The following is a 19,142-nucleotide window of genomic DNA, read 5'->3' as shown; positions in this document are numbered from 1 at the left end:
TGAACTGGCATGGGAGTGAACGACCATACGGACCATGATCACGTGCTACGTGAAAAACTCAGCACCTGCGCAGTGAACCAAGTACGATCATTTTTATTTATATACTAATATATAAGACGCACGATTGGTCATGGGGATCGAGATAACGGACGTTAAGTGGCAAATTTGGCCCTCTTTTGTGCTCGAGATATTAGGGTACGACGACATAAAAGAACCGACATAACCGATGAGAAAATGCTAAGACAAAGAGAGAATTTGGCGGTTCCACTTCTAAAACGTCGACTTAATACGATTGGCAAGTTAACCGAGGTCGAGATAAATGGGTTCGACTGTATTTCAAAGCCATTGCTCATCCATATTGCCCAGCCCTATTATGCACCAATAATATGTTGTAATGAATGGTATAAAATACCCAGTAAAGGATAAGGATTTTGTAACAGGTTGTTATGACATCATGTATTAAGCATTTTAAAATTTAAAATGTACTAGCTATGCAATGTTATGAATAACACATCTGAGAATAAATTATTGGGATATTTCAATGTTTAGGGACAGTCTGGCACAGAACTTTTGTACAAATGCACAGGAGAAGGTGCACAGCACCTCACACTGCATGTGAGGATCAGGGATGGTTACAGTCCCTGGGCACAGGGGTTTCTTCCTTCCTTGAACCCTTAGAGGTGCACATAGCCCCCAAGAGAGGAGATGAGACTATGGCACTAATGGTGCCTTCCACCACTCAAACATTAGGGATAGCAGATTGCACCATGCACTACCCTAAAAGACAGAGCAGTTTGCGCACTGCCTGCTAGGATAAGGAAGCTTGGTGAGGGATTATGTCTGGCCCTGGGGCCATGCAGCTCCACATAGCCCCAATGTAAGGCTGTGCCCTAAAGGCACAATCAAACCCTTCAAAATTAAATTACATATAAATGTCACCTTTTCATTTAAAGAGATTTGGAGGATTTTAATTCCAATCAACTTCATTGAGTGACTGGTGTTTTCTTCTGAAACTGAAGGAAAGTACACATCCAGCAGCACTGATTTGACACAGAAACCATTAGTAGGAGGAACTGGAGAAGTTCTATGCACTGGGCATTCAGGGCTCTACCCTGCAAGCTGCTGAGTGCTCTGGCCCTAATAGTGCTTTGCGGGTTCAGGGAGAGCGTGCTCAACACCTTATAGGATCCAGGCCTCAAGCAGTTATTTTAAGGCCAGCATAAGAAGTCAGTTTCTAATACGAAATTCTCTTGCAGTTTCACTAAGTGGTGCCCAAGTTCTAATACCATACATGGATCAGAGTCCAGTGTGTCCTTCCTTAAAAATATAGACATGTAGGGGTCTTGTCATCTCTTTTTTTATTTAATGTAAATATTATTTTAGAGGAGAGGTAGCATGTGCCACTGGATATGGCATTGTGCTTGAAGTGCAGGGAGCTGAGGTCTATTCCCAGCTCTGCCACTGATCCCTGTTGTTTGATAATGGATGAGCCATTGGCACCCTGTGCCTCAATTTCCCTATCTGTAGACTTGGCAGAATTTGATTTTTTTTAAATACATTTGACAGAGATCAGTTTATTTTGAAGCATTTATTTCCCAATATTTAATTGATTTAAAATTTCACAGTTGTGAGAAATTATGGTAGGGTGTCACAAAACGTGTGGGCGGGTGGAGGGAAGAAAAGAATTAATGACCATAGATGTTGTGATTCAAAAAGTTGAAGTTTGATAACTGTTAAAAACACAAATTGTCAACAACATATCAAAATGTACAAAGTAAATATCCTTAAATCAACCTCTAATAAGTTCTCAAGCAACATTTTTCTTACTATCTGGAAATTTCCATGGAAATATTTGTCAGTTTGTGTGTGTAAAGTGAAATCAACATCTATTAATACAAATCTAATCCTTCCAAGCCTAGCTAGCTCTAAAAAGGAAATAATGATACCCACCATCCTTTGAGCTCTATAGATGAAAAGTGTTCTAAATAAAAAGACAGATGGGGAACTGAAATAAGTAGATCAGGTATATTACAACATATGGAGTAAGGTGCTGTTTTATGAACACATCAAAGACATTTCATTTGTGGAAGTACTTGCTTGGCATAGAGAACAAAACATGTGGAAGGGAGGCCACTTATATTGTTATCCCTCCTTGTTGCATGTTATTTTGAATGACTTTTAAAAAGGAAGAGAGAGAAAGAGAGAAGTACTGGACTGGAGCCTGGATACAGCTACTGCCAAGACTGATGTCCTAGCAGCCAACCTCTGCATACATTAATTTCTCCTCTTTTATAGCTATTTGGCTAGATCCACTCCTGCTGGTGCAGCAGATTGAAGTTGTAATCAAGTGGGATTTACCCTTGGAGAAAGGCAGTGTTTGCATCTCTCTCCTTCTCTGAGGTAGCCACTGGGCTCAGGAGAGATCTAGTTCTAGACTGCGTGGAAGGTGAGGCAAGACAAAGGTTAGGTGAGTCAGCAAGTCTGGACTGTGCCAGACAGCTCTGGGTCCCTTGTAAGTTGGGAGTGTGGCAGGCAACTTTCCCAACTTTTCCCACTACAACTTTCCCGCCCTGTAGACTTTAGGTCACTGAGACCAACACATTTGGGTTAAATGTATGGAATTTGCCAAAACACAGGACTGACTACAGCTCACTCTGTAGATAATTACAGTTACAATTACAGACCCAGACAGAGAGGTTTATTAGAAACAGAGTGAAGATATGGGTCTGACCACTTATCAGGAGAACACATTTTATTGCCCATGGGGATGTGGTGTGTTCTGTTGCTGTGGGTGCATGATTCTCCTTGGAGATAATAATGGTTCTGTGTGTGATGGTTATAGAATTACAATTGCAGAACAGGTGGGAAGAAAATGCTTTTGTTGAAACTCACTCAGTACAACATCTAGCTTGACCCAGAGCCTGCAGAGCCTATAGGGCTTCTGGAGCCTTGCATAGAAGCTATCTGGGATCTAACTGTAAAGAGATGAAAGAGAAAGAGGAAGGAGAGTTACCAAGAGAAGAAAGTCAATTTGTTGGAGGTTTGAGTCTAAAACTTGTAAGTATGGGAAAACTGGGGTCCTTCTTATACAGGCCCCACTCCCACAAAGTACATCCATGCTTAGTGTTCAAAATGTGCTTAAACATTTTGCTGGATTGGGTTGATAGCTGTTGAAAGTAGATGTACCCTCAAAGCCATGTTACCTTCCCCTCTATTTTATTTTCTGGGTTTTGAGGGTTTTTTTTAACTTCCTTGCCTCAGGGCAGGTGACACAAACCTCACCTATTGCTCTTTCTACATCTTAGAAGCAGCATTTCCTGTCTGTGATTGGGAAATGGTGTATCATTTCTATCAAGCTGGATTTTCTCTCTCACTTTACTGCTGTTGTTACCTTTCCATCTCTATTATGTATAGGGCCCGACCAAATTTATGGTCCATTTTGGTCAATTTCATGGTCATAGGATTTTAAAAATCATAAATTTCATGATTTCAACTATTTAAATTTGAAATTTCACAGTGTTGTAATTGTAGGGGTCCTGAGCCAAAAAGGAGTTGTGAGGGAGTCACAAGGTCATTGTAGGCAGGGTTGTGGTACTGCTACCCTTACTCCTGTGGTGATTCTGGCGGCGATGCTGCCTTCAGAGTATCTGGGAATGGTGGCTGCTGGCTGGGAACCCAGCTCTGAAGGCAGAGCCGCTGCCAGCAACAGCGCAGAAGTAAGGATGACATGGCATGGTATTGTCACCCTTATTTCTGTGCTGCTGCCTGCAGAGCTGGGCCCTCAGTCAGCAGCCACCACTCTTTGGCCATCCAGCTCTGCGGGCAACAGTACAGAAGTAAGGGTGGCATGGTGTGGTATTGCCACCCTTATATCTGCGCTGCTGCTGGCAGGGGGCTGCCATCAGAGCTGGGTGCCCTGCTAACAGCTGGTGCTCTCCAGCTACCCAGATCTGAAGGTAGCACTGAAGTAAGGTTGGCAATACCACAACCCCCATTAAATAACCTTGCGAGCCCCTGCAACTTCCATTTGAGTCCCAACCCCCAATTTGAGAAACTCTGGTCTCCCCCGTGAAATCTGTATAGTATAGGGTAAAAGCACACAAAAGACCAAATTTCATGGGGGAGACCAGAGATCATGGTCTGTGACATGTTTTTTGTGGCCATGAATTTGGTAGGGCCCTAATTATGTGTCCCCACTGTTTTCCATCTTCTTTTCTTCCCCTTGCACACCTGTTCCTCTTCTCCCCCACATTACCATTCTCCACATCCTGCACTGTCTCAGTCCTCTCACAGTATCAATGCAATGGATGGGTCAGAGAGTGTTAATCTTCTTTTATCCTAATCCCCTTGACCTCTCCACCTCCAAAAATCTGTTGCAGGAACTACAGCTCTAGAACCTTCAGGCAGTAGTACATAAGCTGGTAGTGTGATTGTTTTCCCCAAAACTATTGTCAAACAGTCAGATATATGGACCACTCTGGTAATGCACTAGTGCCAGGGCCGGCTCCAGACCCCAGCGCGCCAAGCGCATGCTTGGGGCGGCGTGCCGCGGGAGGGCGGTAGGCGGCTCTGGTGGACTTCCCACAGACATGCCTGCGGAGGGTCCGCTGGTCCCGTGGCTCCGGTGGACCTCCCGCAGGCGTGCCTGCGGAGGGTCCGCTGGTCCCGCAGCTCCGGTGGACCTCCCGCAGGCGTGCCTGCGGAGGGTCCGCTGGTCCCGCAGCTCCGGTGGACCTCCGGTCCACCGGAGCCACAGGACCAGCGGACCCTCCGCAGGCACGTCTGCAGGAGGTCCACCAGAGCCGCAGGACCGGTGACTGCCAGAGCGCCCCCCGCGGCGTGCCACCCAGCTTGGGGTGGCGCAATTCCTAGAGCCACCCCTGACTAGTGCAGGGGTAGGCAATCTATGGCACGTGTGTTGAAGGCAACAGGTGAGCTGATTTTCAGTGGCATTCACACTGCCCGGATCCTGGCCACGTCTGAGGGGGTTCTGCATTTTAATTTAATTTTAAATTAAGCTTCTTAAACATTTTAAAAACCTTATTTACTTTACATACAACAATAGTTTAGTTATATATTATAAACTTATAGAAAGAGACCTTCAAAAAACATTAAAATGTATTACTGGCACGTGAAACCTTAAATTAGAGTAAATGAAGACTCGGCACACCACTTCTGAAAGGTTGCTGACCCCTGCACTAGTGTATTGTTTTAAAGGGGGCTGGCTGAACAAAAGGCCATGTGTATGACTTTGTGAAGGCTAAAACTATAACAAGGTTAAAAAAAGAACTAGATAAATTCATGGAGGATAGGTCCATCAATGGCTATTATCCAAGATGTTCACAGATACAACCAGATGCTCTGAGTGTTGCTAGCCTCTGTTTGCCAGAAGCTGGGACTGGATGACACAGAATGGATCACTTGATGATCCCCTGTTCTGCTCAATCTCTCTGAAGCATCTGGCATCTGCCACTGTGAGAAGACAGGATATGGGGCAAGATGGACCATTGGTCTGACCCAGTATGGGCATTCTTATTACTGCAGTACTTTATTCTCCCTGTGGAGAGAAGGCTATGTATCCAGAATATGCACTTCGGCATGATAATATGAAGCATTTAGTGTATAGTCAGGCAGTGTGGCTGCATGAACATGTTCTCATGACAGGAAAGTGTACTTTTGTATTTCAGGGAGCTATTTGTGCAGCAACAGATTTGTTCTAAGGAAAGAGGTTTCTCACTGAGCTACCAGAGCTGTGCTCCACAGGCTTCAGCATGGTACAGAGATAAAAACATTGTGCCTCTGACCTACAGAATCTGAAAATGGAATGTCTGCATCACAGTCTTGAGTTTTATTCCAACGAAGGAGAGCATGTGGACATTCCTAATATGAAGCAAAGAGCTGAATCCTGCTACTCTTACCCATATTATTAAATACTTCGGTTCTGGTAGCTTCTAAAGGTCCCAGTCAGGGTTGGGTGCTGTACAGCACAGATTGGGTGCTGTACAAACATCATTAAGAGACAATTCTTACTTTGAAGGATTTAGAATGGGGGTTGGCCATAAATTTAATATCAAAACTGGTTTTCAGTGGAATTCTAGGTTTTTGCTTTAACTTGGTGAAAAATTGAAATTTTCCTCAGAAACCAAATATCCAAAACCCGAGATATTTTGATTTGGCTATGCTGCTGCAGTGCCTCCTGGGAGTTGTCTTTTAGTTGCAATTTAAAGACACAAACAGACCAAGGACATGGGCTACAACATACTAGTTCTCTCACCTGCAAAGAGTACCCGTGATTTCATTGGGATTACTTACATAGATAAAGACTGCTCATCTGAATAAAAGTTAAAAGATCAAGCCCATGTCACAAGCACTTATCCATATTGTATTTCACATCCCATGTAACCAGAGAATTGCTCTGATTTCACAGAAGTCCCTAGGTAAAGTATGTTTATGTCAGCACTCAGATACCATAGTGAAGGGCCTGCATAAGGCTGAGTAAAATGAAGATTTTGTTTCTTTTTTCTTCTCACAGATTGACCATTTCTGCCGAATGCCCCATGCAGCTCGAAGACTTCCCCATGGACGCACATGCTTGCCCGCTAAAATTTGGAAGCTGTAAGTTCTTGTCACAATTAAGAATGTTGACTATAGTTTTGATTTGGCTTGTCATTTTCAGCCAGTACAGTTTATGTGCATCTTTCACTAGATATGACTGATCTGATCCCACTCAGTCTTCCCCCTGAGCTCTTAATTTCCAATAGATGGGAAACTACGTGTAGCACTACTACTTTCCAGATCGTGTATCCCTCTTGGCAGCCTGTGTCTCACAAGGATGACAGGTAGTGGGGGTATTTAACAATGCCTATTCAGTACTAGATGCCACCAAATCCCTTTTTTAATAATTGAGGTTTTTACATGTATGGAAAAAGTGGAACTTTCCCTAGTGTCGACTGTGCTCTTACGGTATTTACAAATGTACTATTTGGTCGTGTTCTATTGACTACAAATATACAGTACAGATATCTAGAGGTTAGCAAAACAGGAAAATCTGCCCATCTTGTCTTTGATAAATCTACTCCTATATCTTATTACATGAACCTGCGTACATACACATACAAACATTATATATACATGCACACTACTGTTTGTATATACAGACACACACATTATCCTCTAAATTGTATGTTGAAGTGCTGATTTTTCTTGATACCCTGAATCTGTAATCCACCATAATGCTGTCCTGCCAGCAGCTTACTTTAAAAATAACCTTAAGGGATTGTATGGCTATATTTAAATACAAAGCCCTTAATTAAAGTACAGACTAGGCTACTAGAGTAGACATCTTTTATTTCAGTAATCAAAACGCAAATTCCAGGTGCAACGAAAGTCTCCCAAGGCTTTTGAAGTTACCCGTCAGGGTTTTTAACGAGTCTCTGGAACAAGTTAACTCTCCTCCCATAACACTCCCTCCCCCATATCTTTTTTTTCTAAACATCCTATCGATGTAAATTCTCTAATCCTACCAAGATTAATCTTTGCTTTTATCTGCTGTATGTGTGCTGGTTTAATATTGGTTATGCATTGTCTTCTTGTGATCATGTTGATAATAAGTAAAAACACTATATACAGTAATGATTACCAAACTCAGTCACTTGATTTCCCTTCCTTTGAAGTGCAAAAAAGACTCAGCTTCATCTGTGTAGACCCAAATATTTCTTACAGGGTCACTATAGGTTCAAGTGCATCAGTTAAGTGCAATGATGTTAACCTATGACAATATAATTTGAAGTCCTGTCACTCACTTGCATTACAAGATCCTAACTTAAAGGTTTAAGAGCAGACTATCGATTTCACTCCAAACTCATAAAATGTGATATGTGCATTCACAAGAAAATATGATTTGTGTGAGAGAAGCTAATTACATGCTGCAATACAAATTTGGAAGAAAATTCCACCCTCTAGGTTATTCCCAACATCATGGTATCTGAGCACCCCACAATCTTTCATGTATTTATCCTCACAATGTTCCTGTGAGGTAGGGAAGTGCTATTATCCCCATTGTACAGATGGGGAACTGAGGCATAGAATGTCAAAGTGGCTTACCCAAGATAACGGAGGAAATTTGTGATAAAGCAGGGAATTGAACCTACATTTCTCAACTCTTAAACTAGTACCCCAACCATTCTTCCACTCCCATTAAAGGTTTTAGATGTTTGCTAATGTTCTTTGATATAGTGACAGCTATGGCTTTTAAAGTGAAACCTGGTTAGCTATTAGTTCATAATGTAGAAGTAGCCATTGGGTAGATTTAAGGGCCTTACTGAATTTACAGTAAAGAATCTCTATGTGCATGCTGCAGAGTGCGAGAAGTACCTTTATACTGTAACAAGTATTTAGTTTAGCAGAGGCTCCAATTCAGCAAAGCATTTAAGCATATACTTAAAGATAAGCATGTGCTTAAGTGCTTTGCCAAAGCAGGTCCAATATGGTTCAATTTACTTCCCCTCTTTCCCCACTCCTCCACCCTGACAGAGGTTCAAAAATGTAAATAAACCCATAAGAAGGCAGGACAAAAAAATTATGCCACTGGTTTGAGTAAAGCCCACAAAACATTTAGAAATAAGTTTTTAAAAATGCACTTGGAGGTTGCACTTATCTAAATGTAAAGTTATATGTCAGATGTGCCAAGAAGTGCAGGGGGTAGGGGGCAAGGGCTTTTGGCGCACAAATAATTTTAAGCTTACAAAGAAAAATAAAGGTGGCATTATTTATTACTTTTGTGCCAAAGGCCCCTCTAACTCTTACCACTTGACACATTTAATTTGTTCTCTGCAAGTCATCTTCAACATGTCCCACTGGGTCCAGGCATTGAACCGTTTGGTGTGTGACACAGCTCACTGTTTGGACACCCCTGCAATTCCTAGATATATAGGGACACGTTATGGCAAGTCTTTTAGCATTCTGAATATCTTTATTGTAGATGAAATACCACCCAGGAGCTTGTGAGAGCGGTATTGTGATTTAATATGCAAGTGCTTGGAGAAGGGGCAGCCAACTGATCAGGCTTTACTGGGTTAGTGTAGTTGTGTTTTCAAGAAACAAAATATTGTTACCAGTGATAAGACGACAGGTTTGTATTAAGTTATCCTCTTCAAGACTGCTTTACACTTCCACAGGTTCCACAAGGATTTCTTGCTGAGCCTGCTATAAGCAATATACACCTGGTCTGTTTTCCTCTCCATCTTTCTCTTAAAGACATTTTTAAATGGCCCTCCAGGAGAAGAGGAGCTGGGAATAGAATGGAAGCAAATTTTAAACACCTGAACAGTAGCGTAGGTTGAGGAGCTGGGGAAAGAAAGAGTGAATGCTTACTAGTCAGAGGGCAGACAGAGTAGCAGGAAAGCAAAATGAAAGAGTAATCAGGTGGGCAGATGAGCAGGAGAGTCGATTCTGAGAAGCAATCCATAGGTAATCAGGGCGAGCAGGAGATTATTGCTTTCCTGGTTGCATGTATGTACATTGCACTGTTGAAATTCTGCAAGGAAAAGTGTGAAATGTGGCATGACATTTCCTTCAATATTAAAAAAACCCTCTGTTACTGACAAAAAGAAATCTTGCTGTTTTATTCCCCATGTAGTTGGTTTATAGTTAGGTTTGAATCATGGAATGATAGAACCATAGGGTTAGAAGGGACCACAGTCCCTAGTGTAGTCTAACCCCCTGACAAGATGCAGGATTTGTTTACCTAAGACAGATGCCTAAAGTTAGATTCTACAAGACCCTAGGATCAGAAGTTAAAGAGGAAGGATAGTGCAGTAGTTACTGTATCACCTGGAGTCCAGTCCCTGCTCTGCTACAGACTTCCTGTGGGACAAAGTCACTTAGCCTTTCTGTGCCTGAGTCCACATCTGCAGAACAAGGATGAATGTACTTCCCTACCTGAGAGGTGTGTTGTGAGGACAACCATAGATTGTTAGGCTCTGAGAGGCTACAGTTATGGAGTTATATAAGTACCCTAAGTGGATGGAAGCTCGCTCTGTAGCAACAAAATATTTTGCAGGAATAATTCAAAGTAAGGGATGGTTGGAGAGTATGGGGGAAAGGAGTAATGTTACATAATGAGCACCACAAGTGTTAGGAACCTAGTACCTTCCTGGATAAGTCCCATTTTTAGGTACTTCTGCAACCCACAAAATTCCTGCTCAGCTGCCACCAAACCCTGTAGGCACCTAAACTAACTCGGCACCTAAGTTTTTGCCTCTGGGCATGTATGCTGCAGCCTCACTGTAGGTGCCCAGATACCTATAATTTGCTGCCTAAGCCCCAGCACAATTGAAACCAGGAAAGATAAACTTTCATCCACCTAACTCACTTGTGGGGCCTGACCTGGTAGGCATTCTCAGTCTGGCTACTGGACCAAGCTCCTCAGGTGAGTTCACACAAAATGGCTTGGAAAGGAGACCCGCCTTGTAACCTTTAGCCTAGTGGTTAGAGCACTCACCTGGGCTGTGGGAACCCCCCACTTCAATTCCCCATCTGCCTGAGGGGAGAAGGGATTTCAACAGGGATCAGCCACCTCTCAGATGAGTGCCCTAAACAGTGGGCTGCAGAGTCACTCCCACTGCCCCCTCTTTATATTTAATACTGAAGTCATACCACTTTAATTATTCGGGCCAGTGAAAGAGTTAGAATGATTCTATAGCCTAGTGGTTAGGGTACTCACCTAGGAGGGAGCTGATACTTGTTCCCCTCGCAGGCAGAGAAGGGATTTGAAGAACCAAGGGCCTCCACATCTTGAGCAAGTACTTTCTCCACCAGGGTATAAGGAAGGTCCTGCTCCTCTTCCCCCCAGGTTTTATTTCAGGCCCCCCCACCCAAGACCATGGAACCCTTATTTTCCCCTAGTTTGCAAATGGCATGCGGAGATAGCCACCTAACTCCAAGCTGCAGGAATGTGCCTATCTCTGTGAGAAGGGCAGGGCTTAGCATATTCCCCACCTCATTGGCCTCTCTCATTGCTTGCTTAGTTGGCTATCCACCTAGCATGCTGGTGCTGGCTTTTGTAGATCACCTTCTAAGGTACCTATCTACTCCCATTCATTGTACAGGGAGTCAAGGTGCCTATCTCAAGCTCTGTGGACCAGAGCGTTGTTCCTGTGATTTTCTAGGTACTTTTAAATTGGGTGCAGCAATGCTCAGCATGACAGTGCTTAAGCCCCTTCATAGGTGAGGGCTCACCAACTTAGTTAACTGCAAGAGAGTCAAAAATACCAGCATTCAAGTAATACCCTTTAGTATGTGAATACTCATCACCTCCTTGGGCCACATCTCCATATTAAAAGTAAGGATGTTTATGAACCACATGGTAGCAATCTCATTAAAAAAAGAAAAAGGAGACTGAGGATAAACCTGGGCATGCAGTCTCTAGAGGCCAAGTACTGGGCTGGTGTAAACAGACTCAGCTCCATTTAAGTCAGTGAAACCACACCAGTTGATACTAGCAAGGAATTTGGCCCTAGCTGTGCACTCTTGTATTAAAACTGTTATATTATGGGAAAGAGCTAATCCCTTCCATGGGTAAGTTCAAAGTACAACTTCCATTACAGGCCGGGTACTGACCCCTCACTCCCTAAATTTGCCAAAGCAAAACTGATCCACACTGAAGTTTCACAGGCCTGAGTATAAAAAAAAAAAATGTAGGTAAATCAAGCAAGGCCCCAAAGCTGGAAGCTGTATTTATACCTTGTTTGCTGACTGGCCTTGGTAGTACTTTGCAAGAGGAGTTCTGTTGGGGCTCCCAACACCCATATGGAGACAGGTAAATAGCTGAGGCAGAGAGAAGTTAATTGACTTTCCTCAAGGTCACACAGCAAATGAATGTCAGAATGCAGATTAGAACCCACTGCTTTGGTCAGACAGACAGATGTCTAATCCACAGACCGCAGGACCCCCTGCCCAGACAACTGACTTAACTCCTACAATCTCATTTTAATCATGGTGTTAATTATATCCTTTTAATTTTGGTCACAAGATTGCCCTGAAGATGAAGTAGTTAATGTTTGTGAGTTAATGTTTGCCAGTGTTTTGACAGTATGAAATGCTGCATTATGGAGTGATAGGAGTCTAGTTAATGTTGTGTGATTATCTGGTTAAACCAGTTTTCTGTTTGTACTATCTCCATAGTTTTGCATGCATTTGCACACCCATACCAATTAACTTCCCCCACCAAGCTACTCCAAGCAACTTGAACTTTTGCCTGGTGTTGTCTAATGGTGTGAATCTAGTCACTTGCCCTTGGCACCATTCTAATACTAGTAACACTTAATAAAGATTCTCTTTTAGCTCATGGTTTGTGCCTTGGGAACTAAAGAGTCAAGATTCTATCACTTCTGGGTATTCATTGGCCATAGAGGTGCAGCTGATGGGCTCACTGTAGAGATGCTCTTGCAGAAGGGGGTTATATGTTTTTACTTTTTCCTAAGTCTTTTAATTTATTGGTACCTGCCCATGATTTATTGCAGAGGGGTGAAGTCTCTCTAATACTCTTGATCCTGTTCTAAGTTCCATGCTCCTAGGCTCTTTGCCTACCCATCATATTCTCAAGTCCTGTTCCAAGGATTTTTAGGCATCTCTTGCGGTCTCTCCTTGACACTGCTGTTCCATCTCCCTGAGTTATGTAACTTAGGAGGTACGGCATTGACTTGTTTATTTCTTGGACTGTTACAAATATCAGGCATTCTATTCAACAAGCTAGTGCCTTTTTTTGCCTTTTTTTTTAAGTCTCTATGATGCTTTCAATTTGGTATTGTGCACATTTTATTGAGGTGCAGAAAAGCAAACCTTAGATCATTTCTATGAAGGCCAGAATTGCTTTTTGTAATATGATGCCCATTACACTGCTAAAGGGCAAGTATTGCTGACTGCCATTTGCAAAGGCTGTTGAGCCCAATCAGCACTGAAAAAGCTTTGAGAAGGAGGCCTCTTCCCTCAGTATTTAATGATCTAGGTAATATACTGTCAATTTCATTGTCACAGTAATCAGTCTTTGTTGTAGGGAAGGAATGTTAATAGAGTTAGTCTGGATTTTTTTGATGGAAAAATGCAGATTATCTGAAACTAGAGCTTTTTGCAAGAAAAAAAGTATTAAAACAGACCCTACTTACCAAAATTGATAAAAGTTTTGAAGTTGTCAAGAATGTTACACTGACATTTTCTAAACAAAAAAAAAATCTAATTTCAAGTTCTGAACAGTTTTGCTTAGAAATTTAAGCTATTTATAGTAAAAATTTAAAAATATAATGGAAACAGTTATCAAAACAATGTTTCCATGGGTCTGGACTTTTTACTTTCTTTTTATCTTTTTAGATTTTGGGGCTATCATAATCTGAGCTTTTCACTTTTCAACTCAGTCTGGGAAAGGGAAAATTACCAAAAAAATCTTCAAGTTTTTTGAGGGACAGGAAAACCCTTTCCCAACTAGCTCGAGTTATTAACCTTTCACCCCTGCACAAAAAGGCACCACAAATCCTATGGCCCATATAAAGTCTCAGAGAGGGGCTTACATGAGACTTACATGCTCCATAGGCTTGTGGTGGTCCACTTCCAATAGGTGAATTTTATCCTCATTGCTTCCTAGCTCTGGTTAAATGTATTGAAATCCTGCTCCCTTTTTTAATGGACATGCCCGTCCTGAAATCTGAATATTAAGAACTTCTCTGTAAATAAGTTATATATAGACCAGGGGTCGGCAACCTTTCAGAAGCGGTGTGCCGAGTCTTAATTTATTCACTCTAATTTAAGGTTTTGCATGCCAGTAATACATGTTAACGTTTTTAGAAGGGCTCTTTCTATAGATCTTTAATATATAACTAAACTATTGTGGTATGTAAAGTAAATAAGGTTTTTAAAATGTTTAAGAAGCTTCATTTAAAATTAAATTAAAATGCACAGCCCCCTGGACCAGTGGCCAGGACCCAGGCAGTGTGAGTGCCACTGAAAATCAGCTCCCGTGCCGCCTTCGGCACCCATGCCATAGGTTGCCTACCCCTGATATAGACTCTGTAGCCACCAAACTTTCTAAATCATTTGGAATTACCTCTGATCTCCAAAGTCTGATGCAGATACTACTATCTATTCTGGAGTATGGAAACTTTCTGCTCCAAAATGATCAGAACACTGAGCAGTGAGCATCTACTTGTACCAATGATAATGAAGTGTTTAAATTATATATATAAATATGCAGATTCCTATGCACAAAGACCTCTAGGATCCATAAGAAAAACACTAAAGACATAATTAATATAGGTAGGCAGCTAGTTCAAATGGGCCAGAGCACACACAGACCAATCCATCCCCTCTCCCCACCACCACCAACATAGCAGAGCGAGAGAATACAGCATCCACAGTGTAAAACAACATCACAACAAGCTAGAAAGGGGAGAAAAATGTTTGGACTCTTGTGCTGAAGGATGCTGCAGTTGTATTCTGGTGATTAAATAACTGTGTCTTCTGCAAGTTTTGCTTCCTCACCGCTCACCTCACTTTCTAGGTCATTCAACAACACGGGTCCTAGTACAAAACCTTGATTAAAACTGATCATCTAATCCTACTCTTTGCTTCCTGTCTCCTGGTCAATATTTGATCCATGACAATATTCTGCCTCTCATCATATGACCACTTACCATCTTCAGTAGCCTTTTGTGCAGGTACTTGTTAAAGGCCCTTTGGAAGCCTAAATTAATTATGCCAGCCAGTTCTCTTTTATCCACTATTTTATTTACATGTTCAGAGAATCCAAAGAGATTCAATTAAACAATTTTTCTTTGAAGAAACTGCTGATCTGACCCTATCAGATCACAATCTTCCAGGTGTTTTGTTATTCTGTTTCTAATTATGTTTTCAACCAGTTTGCCAGGTTCAGTTGCTTATTAGTCTATTATTCCCTGGATCACACCTAGAGTCATAGACTCTGACTTTTTAATGTACCAGGGGGTGCTTCCCCTGGCTCTGTCCCAGGCCTCGCCCCCACTCCACCCCTTCTCTCAAGGACCCACCTCCACCCTGCCTCTTGCTGTCCCTGCCCCACCTCTTCCCCCCATTCCCTCTCCCAAGTGCGCCCCACCCTCCCTTCTCCTCCCTCCCCCCCATCTGATCCATGGTGGGTGAGAGGTGCTGGGAAGGAGGGGGAGACACTGATAGGGGGGCTACTGGTGGGCACTCAGAACCCACCATTTGTTTTCCTTAGGTACTCCAGCCCTGGAGCACCCATGGAGCCAGGGTCTATGCCTAGAGTCATTTATAAATAAGCACATTTGCTCCCCTCCACTCCTCAGAAGAGTGGTTCTTTTTAATGAGAGATTGCTTGTTTGTTAGTTCAGCTAATTCATAACTTTAGATGTTTTTGGAAGCCAATACATTTACTTCAGCTAGATTTATAGCAGAGATAAGGAGGGGGAGAGAGGGAGCTCAGAAGAAACTATTGCTAGCACAGGCTTTGTACCACATGAGCCCTGAATGGCACTCTTTTCCATCACTTAAATTTGAACTTGTATGTGCAGTTCATAATCATAAGTAATTCCAGGTTACAGACATGTTTGGGGTAAACTCTAGGTCAGCCATTATAAATCGGTATAACTCCACTGAAGTACACTAGCTGAGCATCTGGTGCACCATCAGTAGCTAAGGCAACCACCAAACAGATAAGATCACATATAATGAAAATGTTTTGATGGTTATTTTAAAAAGTGCCTTCCAGGGACACAGTCGGCATCTTTTGAAAGAGCTGCAAAGAACCCGCTGTTACAAACAAGTTTATAAAGGTTGCAAGCCCCATACTGTCTGCTTAGTAAGCAGTTTCTTCACTGGGACATGAACTGTGTCTCTGAGGCTTGTCATGCAGAACGAGTTAAAAAAAAAGAGTTGGAAAACATTTTTTAAGGCAAAGGGAACAAAGGTGAAATTGGGGATTGGTTTGAGAAGGGTTGGGTGGAGACTTCCTTTGAAACCTCTCTCAATTTTCCACATGTGACAGGTCAGGGCAGTCAGGTCTGAAAGAGACAGAACCTTGGAGGTTTAACTCACTGATGCAAAATTAACACATATTGGCTTCAGATATGTTTTTGACCTGAGTTCAAAAGCCTCATAATAAGAACATACAGAAAAAGAATGGCCCAGTTTGAGTTTCCAGCACAAAACGAAGTGCAAACTTTTGTGCCTAAATAGTTTTATCCCTAGTACCCAAGGCAGTTCTAGCTCTCAGCTAGCTCTGCCTACTACTCACAGCACCTCCCATTTACAGCATGCTGAGGGGAAGTTACTGCACATTCACAGCTGCCCAAAGCAGAACGCTGGATTAGAGCTAAAGGCCAGGGATCATTGTTTTATCCATTGACAATATTACATCATTGCTTTCCAATCCTTGCTTTATTTATTGTAAGGCCCTCATCACCATAATATCTAAGCACCTCACAAACAGTAATTACGTTTAATCTCCCCCTTCCCTCTCCTCCCCCGGTGAGGTAGGGGAGTATTCGCTCCATTGTGCAGATGGGGAACAGAGGCACAGAGATTGTAATCTCTGCTGGATCAGGATTGTGGTTTTTTTTAAGTGTTTGTATCGCAACTATTACCACAGGATCCCAGTCTTAATTAGGACCTCTTGATGTTACTGGAATACAGTAATAATAAAGGGATTTGTCCAAGTTCACATGGGAAAGTCTGAAGCAGAACTGGGAACAGATCCTGTTCTCAGCTCCCCGATCAGTATCTCAGAAACAGCACCTCTTCCTCTTGTTAGCATGGGAATTCTCCACCTAAATCCCCAGATACCCAGTTTGCTTTAACTCCTATACAACTGCCATTTTGTATTCAGGGATTGTTTCTTTTGAAGAAACCTGCACCCTGTATTTTGGGCATGTAATCCTTTGGCTATTGGAAGGTGCTTCCTTCCCACCTCCCCCCCATTGGTCGGGAAGAATGGATTGGACACATGAAGGGCTTTTGAATGGGGTGTTAATCCTCCCTCTGCCAGTCCCCAAATCAGGTCCACTTAAAAGTTCCTCATCCGTTCAACCCATTCTACCAGCTAGAGATCACTGAGAATGTCTCCTTGTCAGCACTGCACCTACAGGAGGGGACCATCACAAAGGGTTTAGTATGCTGTCTCTACATTGCTCCTTGTCTCTGTTAACAAGGGTCCAAGATCAACCCCAATTTCCAATCCCCTCTACAGTATCACACTGCATTAAAACACTGAGCCAGCCAAGGAAGTTACAAAGTTTTTAAGTGTACAAGATGAAACGTATCATAACATTTTGACACCCACACCCCAAATGTCTGATGCGACTCCAGTGAAGCCACAGCAATTTATGCCTGACAGAAAAACAGTGGTCTGTTGGTCCACAGAAAAGATCAATCATAGGCACTAGCAGTTTAGTATCTCAAGGCCAATATATCTATATCCTGAAGGGACTTGCTTCCATTGGTGCGACGTTAGTTTAGTTTCTATGACCAGTGCCATATGAAATTGCAGTTTTTCTGATAAGAAACTGGACTGGAGCCACCAACTTATTTCACATATGCATCAACATAGAAATAGCTTTTAACCATTGCTGACCCAGGCAAAATATGAACAGGTGGCCTTAGCAATGGAAGGTGGTTGTATCCCTTTGGCAAAACAGTTCCTTTATGCTTTTATGAGAGGAACGGTGGAAAAGAGTCTCAGTGAAACAGGAGAGAGCAGAGAGTGAGGAAGGGGAAAGAGAATGAAATTGTATCCTTAGCAACCCTCCCATTTCAGACAAGGCTCACAATTTCCCTGAGTAACTCCAATCAGTTTACAGGGCCCAACCGAGATTGGTACACACACTTATGTCCAAAAACATGAGACCGTCCCTGCTCCAGTAATTTTACAGTCTACGCAGACAGTGGGTGGGAGAGGAAAATGGAGGCACAGAGGCTTCCATAGGGTCACACGGCATGTTAGTAGCAGAGACAGGATTAGAAACCAGATCTCTTGCCTCCTGGGCTATACTTCCTCTGAAGACTAACTTGAAACACCAACTAGCACCCAAAAAAGGGAGGCAATCCAAACTAGTAGACATTGCTGCACAGTAAGGCTTGAGTGACTTGTGCAAGGTCAGTGAATGGTAGAACTAGGAAAATAGCTCAGATCTCCTGACTCCCACTCCCATGCTTTAATCTTGAAACTCTGCTTGCTCTATGCTTTAGCTTAACTGTGAGAATCTTCCCAAATGTGGAGTCACTATCACTAAGGCATGATGCTGTGACATATGATCACATCATGCAGGATGTGCCACGATGTTTCCATGTACTGAATCATGATTGGAAAACAGACAAGCCACTGAAACAGAATAACGGACATTTTATAAACCAGTGTTCTACCCTGTGGGTCTCCGAGTGGTAGATGTGGCAAAGCAGAGCAATGGTGTCAGGATCTCACTCTATTGTATTATATTTGGCTGAACAACAACATGTTTGCAGAAGAACCCCACACAACCAGGATAAACTTAATATTTGCTGTAATTTCCTAAGAACTTATTAATACTCACTTAGGGCCAGATTCTGACAGCGTTGCTGATTTTCAGTGGTAACTTACTACATGAGTAGATCTATTGAAATCAATGACTACTCATAAAGTAAGATACTATTTACTGTGAATAAAGGCAGCAGAATCAGGCCCTGAATATATAAGTGCCTGGTGTTTGTATTTTAGAAGATTTTTACCTATTTTATAGAAAATAAAAGAAACCTGACATTTTCTGCATATACGTACTGTACTCAGCTAACACTAACAATGCAGTTCACATAGCAGCCCAATACGGTGATTTCCAATTCACAGCTTGACTAAACACTCACAGCAGCCTTTGAGTCAGCAGCTCATTGAAATTACTGAGCATCTTGCCTTCAAAGATACTAATCTACCTGGGAACCCCCAAGATATTTTACATTTTTAAAATGCCATCTCAAAATAGCCCTACCGTCCAGTCTTTTTACCAACAACACTTATATTGACGTTAACATTACAGGTATAGCAGAACCACAGAAGCTGAAGTAATAGATTCTGGTCCCTTCCACATGAGAGACAATTGAAAAAAATGGTCACCATCAAACATGGTGTAAAA

The 19,142-nt window shown here is 42.3% G+C and overlaps 1 protein-coding gene across 2 annotated transcripts in view; it reads left to right on the top strand.

Annotated features, from left to right (window-relative positions):
• GABRA5 (gamma-aminobutyric acid type A receptor subunit alpha5) overlaps positions 1-19,142 on the top strand; it is a 92,703-nt gene that overhangs the window by 41,193 nt on the left and 32,368 nt on the right. For both annotated transcript variants that reach the window (XM_045005088.1, XM_045005097.1), the window contains exon 6: positions 6,533-6,615. In XM_045005088.1, the coding sequence (XP_044861023.1) occupies positions 6,533-6,615 (83 nt within the window). The remainder of the gene's footprint in view (positions 1-6,532; positions 6,616-19,142) is intronic.

The sequence above is a fragment of the Mauremys mutica genome, chromosome 1 (genome assembly GCF_020497125.1).
Source record: "Mauremys mutica isolate MM-2020 ecotype Southern chromosome 1, ASM2049712v1, whole genome shotgun sequence".
Classification (NCBI taxonomy): Eukaryota; Metazoa; Chordata; order Testudines; family Geoemydidae; genus Mauremys; species Mauremys mutica.
Note: the sequence above shows the minus strand (reverse complement) of the source record. Positions and strands in the feature narration are given on the sequence as shown.